At 38.1% G+C, this 12813-nt stretch overlaps 1 protein-coding gene across 1 annotated transcript in view; it reads right to left on the bottom strand.

Annotated features, from left to right (window-relative positions):
* Window positions 1–4088: 4088 nt before the first annotated feature.
* LOC118833699 (tetraspanin-36-like) overlaps window positions 4089–12813 on the bottom strand; it is a 63120-nt gene continuing 54395 nt past the window's right edge. The window contains exons 5-8 of the mRNA XM_036741084.1: window positions 12429–12524; window positions 10850–11002; window positions 6625–6708; window positions 4089–6109 (exon numbers count right to left, since the gene is read on the bottom strand). Of these exons, the coding sequence (XP_036596979.1) occupies window positions 6023–6109; window positions 6625–6708; window positions 10850–11002; window positions 12429–12524 (420 nt within the window). The 3' untranslated portion in view covers window positions 4089–6022. The remainder of the gene's footprint in view (window positions 6110–6624; window positions 6709–10849; window positions 11003–12428; window positions 12525–12813) is intronic.

The raw sequence follows: 12813 nt of genomic DNA, 5'->3' as shown, positions 1-12813 counted from the left end.
ATTCCTATGACAGGTATCAAGAATATTGCCTTCTGAATTACACAACTATATAATTGATCCTTACTTCCTTAAGACAGATCCCCACCTTTTAGGATTGTACATAATAGATTTAGAGTAGGACCTTAGAGGTCATCTAGTTCAAGATTCTAATTATGATGAAGAAACTGAGGCCTAAAGAGTAGAAGTGACTTTCTCAAAGTCATACAGCTGGTTAGTGGCAGAGCTGGCACTTGAACCTGAGTCTTCATTGATATGTCTCCCTGCCTTGTATCATAGTCTTTGGGGTGCATGTTCTTCTTTGTACTTACCCCCTGCTCCCCTAACTCTGTTGAATTTTAAGTATCATTTAAACAGTTTCAGGGTCATATCACAGTACCTTGCCAATTCTAGCTAATCAACATTTGTTGAATATTTAAATGTTTGTCACTTCCAGTCCCACATCCTACACAATCCTTAAATCAGAGATTTAAGAATAAGGTTCCCAAGTACACTTTGAATGATTTTCTCAAGCTTTTGTCTTGCTGAATTCCACAGTAATATGGCCAGGGTATGAAACCTCCAAAAGTAGGAAAATAGGCTGACACCCTGGGGTAAGATCTAGGGAAGGTATCTGTATCAAAGCAATCTACCTAGATTTGCAGCAGTGAAATAGAGAGTATCATTGCCATTTGGCATTCAGGTAAATAAGATTGGATTCCCACCTCTGAAATCATAGGCAGATTCCAGTGAATGGCCATTAAACTTGTCCCTGCCCCACTTCATACCCAGCTTAATGTGACTGGGCATAGAAAGTTTCAAGCATAAAAGGGAGAAGGTGTTAATAGAAAGGGTTGTAGCCAGAGTAGATGCCAGTCACAAATAAGACCAGGCAGCAAAAAAATCAGATTTTGAGGTGACCACTATATTCCTACATATATACTTTCTAAACATTGCACGTTTAAATTTACTTCCCTCAAAGTAAACAAAGGATTAGTTATCTGAAGGATGTTATTTAACAGAACATGTATAATAACGCCTTGTACGTAGTAGCAAATGAACTTTAAGAAGAAGGATATATCTAGATTGTAGTAAGGAAAGTAATTTTAATGCAGGTATAGAAATAGCATGTGAATCAGGTTTAAATGTTTGGAAAAGTAGATAAATGATTGGTTTAGTAATGTATCATTAATATTTGGTTTGTTTTAGGGAGTAAGTGGGTGATGGGGTAAAGTGGGTGACTATCAAAATCGTAATCATACTATTGGAAAGGACATTAATAGCTGATGTAGAGTGGGAAAACATTGATTTCTGTCAAAGAAAAGTAGAAAAGCATAGAAATTTTAAAAAGCCACTTTAGATGGCTGGAGATTTTTTTGAGAAATAAAAAGACACTTAAGACATAAAAAGATAAACTCATCAGATGCTTATGATGAAGAACAGAAACAGGATGGGAACTTTATTCAATATACATAAAATATGTGCTAAATATGCTTCAGTTCCACATTGTGACCAGTTCAGGGGTGAAAAAAGGAAGTAGGTAGTAAGGTAAAGAAAAACAGGTCTAGAGACAGAAAAGTAGAGATAGAAGGGAAGAAGAAAAGGAAAAGGAAAATGGACTCATAGTGGAAGAAATAGTTGTGGAAATACTGGTAAACCATCTTGATGCATAAAGTGACTTGGTGAGTCTGTATTGTCACTGTCCTTTAAAGTGCTAATTAGGTGACCAACCACTGTTGATAGCTCTCCAGCTGCTATTTATCCTTAAACCTTCGGACATTCTGTCCTAATTAGCAAAGCCACACCTGCACAGCAAGGGGGAAATTATTTTCCAGTGCTCTAGCAGCAGTGAAAAGAACCCTATTGCCCCTGGCCTGATAATATCAGGCCAGGAGTGCTGAGGAGCATTGTTTGATAAGGGCATAAGGGAGAGGTCACAGGAATAATCCAGGGCTGGGAATTCTTAGGCAACATATTACCATGATGATGCACTAAAGGGACAGCATGTGAACCAACAACTCTCAAGTCCCTGGTTAATTCTCATGATCCAACACCTCTCACCAAGGTAGTATGGAAACCAAACTCTAGGACAACATAAATGTGGCCCACTGTGGGCTTCATAAACTGGAATTACTTTTCTACCACCAATCATTGCAAGAGAGTGCTCTATTCTACTCTCAGTGTAAAATTATCTTCTAGATAATTTCTAGAGTCCCTCTAGAAATTCACCTGTCACAATATGTCCATTTGTTTTTTTATTACTCCAATTACTTTAATATATCTAGAAAATATATATTCTATATCAGGCCTGAACAACATACGGCCCAAGAGCCGCTTATAGCTGGCCAAGGGATTTCCAGAGGCCATCGAAAAATGTAGGGATGCCACTTCAAACTCTCCTGTCATGTGACTCTCAGCAACCAATCATTGTCAGTCTGTCTCTAGCCTAACCTATCTGCAACCTGAAGAAGTTTAGACCCCTACCTATGGCCAAAATGTGCAGGTGTATTCTGTATTCTACATTTACCACAATGGAGATAACTCAGGCCTTGACTATCTCTCTCAGCCTACTTTTCCCTCTGATTGGAGAGCTGAAGGATGGAGTACCAAACTTCTCCCAATGCCTTCCTTTATGGGCAGAAACCAAACTGGCCAAAATGTGCAGGTGTATTCTGTATTCTACATTTACCACAATGGAGATAACTCAGGCCTTGACTATCTCTCTCAGCCTACTTTTCCCTCTGATTGGAGAGCTGAAGGATGGAGTACCAAACTTCTCCCAATGCCTTCCTTTATGGGCAGAAACCAGACTTCCAGATTGCTTCTCTTTGCATTTGCTGTTCTACCTGGTTCCACAGAACAAGCTACCCCAGCCCCTTGCCCCCCATTGTTCTCCTCACCTTCTTCCTTTTGTGTGTTGTCTTCCCCTTTAGATTCTAAACCCCTTGAAAGCAAGGTCTCTTTTTAAAAAAAAAATTAATTGTAATCCCAGTGCTTAGCATAGTGCCTGGAATGTAGGTGCTTACTGTTTTATTAGATTAGAAAATACCATTTACAGACATGTTGATTAAAGAATTAATTTTTAAATTCAGAAACTGGACTTCAATCAATTGACTTTCATGTAAACAAGAACTTGGTTTTTTTTGAAGAGTAAGAAGTACCAAAAGCTCTCAATTCTCAAGGCTCTCTAATTCCTCTAGATCATATATAAAGCCCTTTGTTGAACATTTAAAGTTCTTCACCACCTTTCTCGTTCCTATTTTTCCAGCCGCCTTATATTCTATTCCCCTCTAGCCATATACTGGCCTACTTGCTGGCTATTTCTGATACACAACATTCCAGTTCCCGCTTTGGCACTGCCTGTGGCTACTCCCCCTTATCAGGAATTCTGGAATTCTCCTTTCTCCCAACCTCTCTCAGAAATCCCTCGATTTCTTTCAGACTCAGCACGAGTGTCCCTCCTTCCCCTTTCCCCCAGCTACTACTATCATCCCTTCTGTTTTTCACTTTTTACCTATTCTGTATTTATTTTGTATGTATTGATTTATAGGTGTTGTCTTCCCAACCAGAATATAAACTCTAGGGCCAGGAACTGCTTTTGCTTTTTTAAAAAATCCCCAGCACTTTAATCCCTAGCTGCAGTTGTAGAACCCAAATTAAGGTGACTGGTGTATAGTAAATAAATAAGGACTTAATAGGTGTCAATTGATATCACATATCCAATTAGTATAATTTTATGTTCTGAACAATAATAAGAATTGTAAAGCTAACTAAATAAATGCAAAATTTATATTCAGTTCATGGATTTAGAGTTGAAAAGGATCTTGGAGACTATTTAGCCTAACCCCCTCAATTTTATAAGTAAGAAAACTGACTTAGCCAGGGTCAGACAGGTAGTAACAGAAGGGGATGTGAACCCAGGTCCCCTTACTCCAAAGCTCTTTCCACTGGACCATGCTGCAGCTATTAGAACCCAAATTAATGTTCACTATTATGGTTATATTCATGTGTCCCATTGTCTCTAGTGACAGGTAAGTTTGGCACTGATACACTTCAACTCTCTTTTTTTAAAATGTATCCATGAGAACAGGGAAACAATAATTGCAAACATATTTAGGTGTTCTATATTTTATTAGTTTGTTAAAATTACTCCAAGGTGATATTTGAAGAATTAGTAAAGACAGTGCTCAGTACATGAGAGTTTAAATTAAAAGACATTTAATTACCTACTGATATACCAGAATAAGAACAATTGCACAATTAGTCAGGAGAATCATGAGAGATTATGTGGAAAGCAACTTATTCCTTTAATACAGCATTGCATCTTATTTAAGACAATTTTTTTAAGTTTGTTTTTTCTGTTGTTACCTAAAGATTTGGCTTCATATAAAATAATTCCAACTATCTAGTACTTCAAAACCACCACTGAATAATTTAAAACCTGATCTCTGAAAGCCACAAATAGGCCGTTTATAACTGCCTAAGGTCCAAATGGTATCCCCATCTTCTAGAATTTTGAGAAAAAAAGTATAAGCTACTAATCTTAAGAGAAAATCTTCTCACACAAGGGAAGTCTTTATTTCTTTAGAAGAAAAGCATATTCAAGCCTGTCTGTTTTTCAGGCAGTCAGAAATCCTGAAGAAACATTTTAATTGTAATCTGACAGCATTGTAATTGGTTCATCTATGCATGTGAGCCTAAATAAGTCAATTAATAATTCAAAATCTAAAATGAGATGGAAGATGACAGAAGACAACTGTGAGCATGAAAATGTCTAAAATTTGGCCAAACAGCATGGTACTGCTGGGGAGACTGAGGCTGGTGAACCTCTAAGGGCCAATCAGGTATCCACACTAAGTCTGGCAACAATGTGGAGAGCCCCTTAGGGTGGAAGGCCACCTTATTGCCTAAGGAGGTGTGAACTAGTACAGGATGAAGAAAGGAAGTAGGATAAACCTTCCATGCTGATCTGCCAAGACAATGGCAGAGAGAGAGAGTGGAAGGAAAAAGGAAAGAAAAGCAAAGGAAAAAGGGGAAAGGAAAGTCTATAATTTGTTAACAAAAGACATACTACTACCGAAAAGAGCTATTAAGTTAACCAGAACTACCTAATCACTCATTTATCATCCTCATAGCAAGAAAAACCTCAGAATATTTTAAACTCAGTTCACATTTCCTTTCCTGCTTGAAAAGTAGGTTACAGGAATGTTACATTTGAAGTAAAAGAACTCATCTAGGAGACAACTTTTACATAACGTGAAAAAAAAGTTTCAACTATTCTCTTTCCTTTAAAAACTTACTGAAAACTTGGGGATGTTACAAGTTGGATTTAAGACTGAAATCTCTGAACTCTTAGTGATCCGTCATTCTGTGACATGTGCTTTTTAGCAGACAAACCCATGGAATTTAAATAAGGAAGAAAAATAGGTTTGTTTATTATGTCTTTCATACTGAGGTACATCAGTAAGCGATAATCTTGTCAAAACAATACAGCTGAATCAAATAAACCATAGCTAGGTTACCATTTTAACAATCAATTTTGTTATAACTTAATTTAGAGTTTTAAACAACCAAAACAACCCAATTAGGTGTGTGCTATGCCAACTTAAGCACTAATACAGTTGAAATATTTCATAATTTAAAAAACTAAGTAGCAGTACAGTCATAAAGTTGTGATAAGCAATATATAATAATAAAATTCCACCATCAAGGTCCAAATCCCCAATACTCCATCTGTCGCTCATTTATAGCACTGTTCCCATGGAACTAACTATCCCTTATTAACGTGGTATTTTTACAGACCATATTAATTCTAGGTGACTTAGATGTAGATTCAATTTAATCAAGTCTTATTTTTTGTATATTGCTGATTGTGTGTCAGAGTGGAATGGGAGAACAGTAAGAAATGACAAATTCCAGAGCTCATCATCTTCAGTCCACATGAATAAAAATATTTATCCGTAGGGTTTTAATATTCTTTAGGGTCAGTATGTAAAAGCCACTTGTTTTTGAATGATTCAGTGAAGTTTCATTTGTTCATCTCTTTTCAAGCAAACACTCCAGAGTTCAAGGGTTGGTAGCCATTCTCTTCTTTCTTGCATGCAATCACCAAGATGCTTAGCATTCCAAAAAACTGGAAAAGAAAAGAATTTTCTCAGAGACTCATTTACCTCTTTAAAATGAACATACCAAAGAAAGATCTCTCTCCTCCAGGAACCCTTGCCACCTGAAATGCTCAGCTTCCTGTCTGAACTACAGGATTTTTTGGAGTTCTTTGCCTTTCTCTTCTGATATATTCACATTGGTATTAAATCCTACTATGATAGTCTATGCAATATTTATTTTAAAGATTTGTCCTTCATCCTGATTCTTAATCCAGGCACTCATTCTTTATCATAAGAATTAGAGCATAGTCTAATGGAGTTTGGCAGGGAAGGTGAGCTTTGAAAGGTGAATACCTTATAATACTAAGGCAATGAAAGAAACCAGAAGTACATAGCTTGGGAACAATGGTTTCTGGACCACCATGGGATTGAGGCATGCCCCAAATACTGAATACTAGGCAATGTTCTAGTTATAACACCTTGGTTACAACTCTGAATAAGGTACTTCTGGAGAAGATTCATCTGGGAAAATTGAGGTAAATACCTTTACAACAGCAAATCCTAGGATGACGATCATGATGTAATTGATAAGTTCCTTTATCCGTAATTCCATTACCCCAGCACAACCCTAGTGAGAAGAAAAAAACTGAAATACCTGGAAGGACTTGAGGCACACCCAAGGCATTCCCCCAAACCCTTCTGTTGCCCTGTGGATGCTCTTCACTATGTGACAAAACTGAAGCCCCTACGTTACAATAAAATACAGCATATGTCTGTTAACTTGGAATACACATAGTAAGATATAACCTGAGCTCCAGAGCCCATTGGTATGGGACTCCATCAGATGTACAAAGGCATTCTGACACAGATATGGGCGCTGAAAGTGATGCATCCAATGAAGAAGATTGTGTGTATTATTACAAGGCAAGAGAATTGAACCCAGACCAACTCCCTTCCTGCCCAAAACTACCACAGAGACTCCTAGGGTACAGATTCAACCCATGAAGTAGTAATGTGCTGACAGCCAACCAGACAGGGCTGCCAGCGCTGGTGTGGACACACAAGTCTATAATGATTCTCATGTTTAGTTCCCTCTGGTTTAAAGAGATCAGTCATTGGCAAGAGAACATTGACAAGAGAACTAGGTCTGTCTGACCAATCCCTAACCCAAGTGATGATGTTACAGATAAATCTGAAGATATAGTTACATGTGTATCTAGGCAACAAGACTGGAGATTGCTCATGTGAAATGTGCCTTGAATGTAATTACATACTGCTATACATGTGAATTACTGCATGTCTGAGTATTCTTTTTCTTATTTTGCTATTGTGTTTATTTTACTAGATTCTTTTGTATACTATAGTAATGTCTGTTTTAATTGTTTTGTGTATGTGCTAAATGTGTAAAACTGTATTTCATACACACACACACACACACACACACACGCACACACGCACCCACTGGTAGTGTTATTTTTGCAGTTAGCCAATTTTGCTTTGTTAGTTACCCATGCTTGTTGATTATTGTATACCATGGCTTTGCAAACAGATATTTAAAGGAAAAAATAAATTTTCTACAAGGACTACATGAGCACCCAGGAGAAATTGAACAAGAAATAAAAAATGAGGGAACCAAGATGGTAGCTGGAAAGCAGGGACTTGCTTAAGTTCTCCCCCAAATCCCTCCAAACACCTGTAAAAAATGGCTCTGGACAAATTCTAGAGCTGCAGAACCCACAAAATAGCAGAGGGAAATAGGTCTCCAGCCCAGAAGAGCCTGGATGGTCACCGGGAAGGGTCTATCCCATGGTGCTGGGAGCATAGTGCAGTCCAGCATGTGCTGTGCCAGGACAGACCAGGCCAGAAGTCAGCCGGCCAGAACAGGCTTTAGGGCCATGAATCATTGAGCTGTGGCAGTTACCAGACTTCTCAACCTACAAACACCAAAGAGCAAGTTAGTGGGAAACTGCGGGATCAAGGTGAGAGCAGTCCAGCCACATTCCTGGGGGTAGTGGAGGTGGTGCAGCGGTGGCAGTGGCAGCAGCAGGAAACTCCTGAGGCTGCTTCCAGAGCACCAGTGTCAGCAGCTTCCCAAGTCCCTGGCTCACACAGGGGAGGAATCTAGCAGCAGATCAGAGCGGGAGTGTAAGGAGCCTCTGTGGGCACAAAGGCAGATTCTCTTGCTGTGCCCTGCTTGGATCTGGATTGCAGTCCTGGTTGGTGGTTCTTGGGGGAGGAGGAGCGCTGCTGTGACAGAGCCTGGGGTGACGGTGGAGTAGAATTAGCTCTGAAAACAGCAGTTTGGACCCTAAAGCTTGGGACAACGTACTGTCTACTCTACAAGCAGTCATGCCCTGACAAAAAGCTCAAGGGTCAAGTAGTTGGCTGGGAAAATGAACAGGCAGCAAAAATGAACCCAGACTCAAACACAGACCCAAACTCAAACTCTAGATTTCTTTTTTTGGTGACAAAGAAGATCAAAACATACAGCCAGGAAAAGTCAACAAAGTCAAAGAGCCTACATCAAAAGCCTCCAAGAAAAATATGAATTGGTCTCAGGCCATGGAAGAGCTCAGAAAGGATTTAGAAAAGCAAGTAAGAGAAGTAGAGGAAAAATTGGGATGAGAAATTAGAGTGATGCAAGAAAATCATGAAAAACAAGTCAACGACTTGCTAAAGGAGACCCAAAAAAATACTGAAGAAAATAACACCTTAAAGAATAGACTAGCCCAAATGTCAAAAGAGCTCCAAAAAGTCAATGAGAAGAAGAATGCCTTGAAAGGCAAAATTCGCCAAATGGAAAAGGAGAGGTCCAAAAGACCACTGAAGAAAATACCACCTTAAAAACTAGATTGGAGCAAGTGGAAGCTAGTGACTTTATGAGAAATCAAGATATTATAAAACAGAACCAGAGGAATGAACAAATGGAAGACAATGTGAAATATCTCCTTGGAAAAACCACTGACCTGGAAAATAGATCCAGGAGAGATAATTTAAAAATTATTGGACTACCTGAAAGCCATGATAAAAAAAGAGCTTAGACATCATATTTCAAGGAATTATCAAGGAAAACTGCCCTGATATTCTAGAACCAGAGGGCAAAATAGAAATTGAAAGAATCTACCAATTGGAACTGTTTTGTTTACATTCCTACATAGAAAGATGATGTGTATGATTCATGAGACCTCAATATCATAGTAGCTGAAAGGAATATACATATATATATATATATATATATATATATATATATGCTTATGTGTGTGTATATATATATATAAGTGAGTGTGCATGTATGTATATATGTATGTGTGTGTGTGTATATATATATATATATATATAGTGAGAGAGAGAGAGAGAGAGGACACAGGGTGAGTTGAAGATGAAGGGAAGATATCTAAAAGAAATAAAAGCAAATTAAGGGATGAGAGAGGAATATATTGAGAGAGGGAGATAGGGAGAGATAGAATGGGGTGGATTATCTTGCATAAAGGTGGCAAGAGGAAGCAGTTCTGTGTGTGGAGGGGAGAGGGCACGTGAGGGGGGAATGAGTGAATCTTGCTCTCATCAAATTTGGCCTGAGGAGGGAATACCATACATACTCAATTGGGTATCTTACCCCACAGGAAAGAAGAGGGAAGAAGATAAAAAAAGAGGGGGGATGATGGAGGGGAGGGCAGATGGGGGTGGAGGTAATCAAAAACAAACACTTTGGAAAGCGGACAGGGTCAAAGGAGAAAATTCAATAAAGGGGGATGGGTTGGGAAGAAGCAAAATATAGTTAGTCTTTCACAACATGAGTATTGTGGAAGGGTTATACATAATGATACGCATGTGGCCTATGTTGAATTGCTTGACTTCTTAGGGAGGGCAGGTGGGAAGGGAAGAGGGGAGAGAATTTGGAACTCAAAGTTTTAAAAACAGATGTTCAAAAACAAAAAAAAAAGTTTTTGCATGCAACTAGAAAATAAGATACACAGGCAATGGGGCGTAGAAATTTATCTTGCCCTACAATAAAGGAAGCGAAAAGGGGATGGGAGGGGAGTGGGGTGACAGAAGGGAAGGCTGACTGGGGAACAGGGCAACCAGAATATACGTCATCTTGGAGTGGGGGGGAGGGTAGAAATGGGGAGAAAATTTGTAATTCAAACTCTTGTGAAAATCAATACTGAAAACTAAATATGTTAAATAAAAAAAAAGTTAGTAGCCAAAAAAAAACATTATGGAAGTTACAAATCATACACAATAGTTTGGAGGTGGGTAGGGAAAAGCTGTAATTTTTCTAACTCCATAAAGGCTTTCCTGTTGGGTTCAGGGAATACATATAGAATCCACAACACCAATCCTTTATGGTGGCATTTTGTTTCCTTATTGATCATTTGCCCACATACAGAAATGACTAAGTTGGACTCTGACACATAAAATCAGGTTCATTGAGAAGCAGAAAGGCATAAAAGAAGGAGAGCTGGTCTCAGAGTCAGATCCCTGAAACCTACTGACCTATGATCAAGGGCAAGTCACTTAATCTCTCCATGCCCAGGCAACTCTCCAGGACTATAGGCTTCCAAACTATTGCCAATATGCATTGATATAAAGAGTTTCTTCAAAGGGAAATTTCCTATACCAGAGAAACTACAGGTCTGGTACAATTCTACCTTCTTTCTCCTCCCCTCCCCCCCCAAAAAAAATCAGATGTATCACTGCTTCGGGGAAAAGCTAGAATAACAGAAATATCCAGCCTTTATGGATTGTTCTAGGTGAGCCTGACTTACCACTGTATTCAGTTCCTGAGGCTCACTGAGGAGTCCACTACAATTCTTAAATTCTTGTCTGCAGCAACTCTGAGGGACACTGTTGTTTCCAGTTCGGTTAAACCACTCTCTATTAATCCAGTCTGTGTAGTTCTCAACACCACAGCATTGAAACTGAAATAGAATGAAAAGCAGTTAATTTTCCTTAGAAATGTGCCTTCAAAGAATTTTAAAAACCAAATGCTACATACAAGTTCCTGCATCTGAAATCATTAATAAATTAATTTTTTGGAAGGAGGGGAAAAGGGATCTGAATTTGTAGGAAATTTCTCCTATCAATGCAGGTTAGCAAGTGTTCTGCCACTCAATAATCTTAAAAGGGTTGCCTATGGCATTGAAATGTTAAACTACTTTCGCAGCGTTGCAGATCCAATATGTGTCAGAGGTGAGATTCTAGATTTTTCTGACTCAAAGGCCCATTTATCTACTATATCTAAGCTTCCTCTCTAGTTAAATAAGAATGTATATTTATACATATGTGCGTATATACAAACCATCACGAACATAAGAAACTATAGCAATAAATTACCTAAGATCCTCGAATGGGACAAATGTAGAATCAATATGTACAATTCTAACTAATTATGGTTTTTGATCATGAAGATGTCAGAATTATCTGAAGAATTAAACTGGTGGACACTTCAAGGTGTCTTAAAAGAAGCATTTTGAGTGCCCCCAGAGGATACCCTGGGACTCTATTAATTCTCTGGCTGACTTAAAATTTACCTGATTGTCTTTATTTGTTGAGATATGTCAAATTGAGACCAATATACAAGAGTAAACAAACCACATTATTCACAAATCAGATGAAGTCAGGGGCAAAATTCTTGGGAACTAGATGGTGTCGATGTCTGATGTGTTCTGGGTAGTACCAAATCTGAACTTAGACACTTTGCAAGGCATGGGCTCTTGGAAATGAAACTCATAGAGAAAGAGTCTTGAGGGTTTAAAGGTAGGAGCTTTATTTTTCACATGGTGGTAGGTGTAGAAATGATCAATAAATAACTGTTGATAGAAAAAAAAATCCATATATTGCAAGGCCTACGAGTGTCTCTAGGTCCTAGGATGTTAGGTTTGCCTAACATTTGTCTTGTAGATCCAACCAAAATGGAAGGGTGCAGGCTCAGGACCAGCCTAGCTAGGTGAGGAGAGACTGGGATCACAAGAGAGTTGACCAACAAATGAGTATTTTCAGGCACAGCAACTCAGGAAGTCTGTCTACTAGTGTACAGAAGTCCTGAAATTTTCACCAGCAGAGGGATGAAACCAGAGATCCTTGAAGAATATACTAAAGCAAGATTTAGTCAGTTTTTATTCCTTTGCAAAGTAAAAAGAGATTAAAGATTTCAAAAACTTTATATTAGTATAATTTTCTTAATCTTTTGGTAGGAACCACATGCTAATGTTTTTCTTAGTACAGTTTTAAACTATTAATAGCTGAAAACTAGACTAAGACTTTTTGTACATCCCATATACCTTATAACATAGATTATAAATAGATTAGTCAATTACTATTATTAATTACTTATCATTTACATACCTGAGATTGCCAGAAATCCACCATCTCTGTCTCTGGCTTTTCCTTACCATATGTCTGAAAGAGTTCATCCATGGTCTCTTGTACCTCTGCCACTACCTGAAATTTAAAATATGTCTGTTAATATATATATGCATATACATATAAGTGTATATAGATATAGTTATTTACACACACATATCTATGTGGACAAACAGAAATATTTATGCTCTTTATACAAAATAGCCCTTGTTTAATTATATAAATTATCATAAAGTAGCCTCTCAAGACACCAAATCAGGAAAAAGTTGGGTAATTCTTGTGATAAAATTCAGGGATCATGTCAATATTTAAGAGGTAAAATCTTTCCCATCCCTAACAGGATTATGTATTACTTATGTCTTCATCA

Source organism: Trichosurus vulpecula, chromosome 1, assembly GCF_011100635.1.
Source record: "Trichosurus vulpecula isolate mTriVul1 chromosome 1, mTriVul1.pri, whole genome shotgun sequence".
Taxonomy (NCBI): Eukaryota; Metazoa; Chordata; class Mammalia; order Diprotodontia; family Phalangeridae; genus Trichosurus; species Trichosurus vulpecula.
Note: the sequence above shows the minus strand (reverse complement) of the source record. Positions and strands in the feature narration are given on the sequence as shown.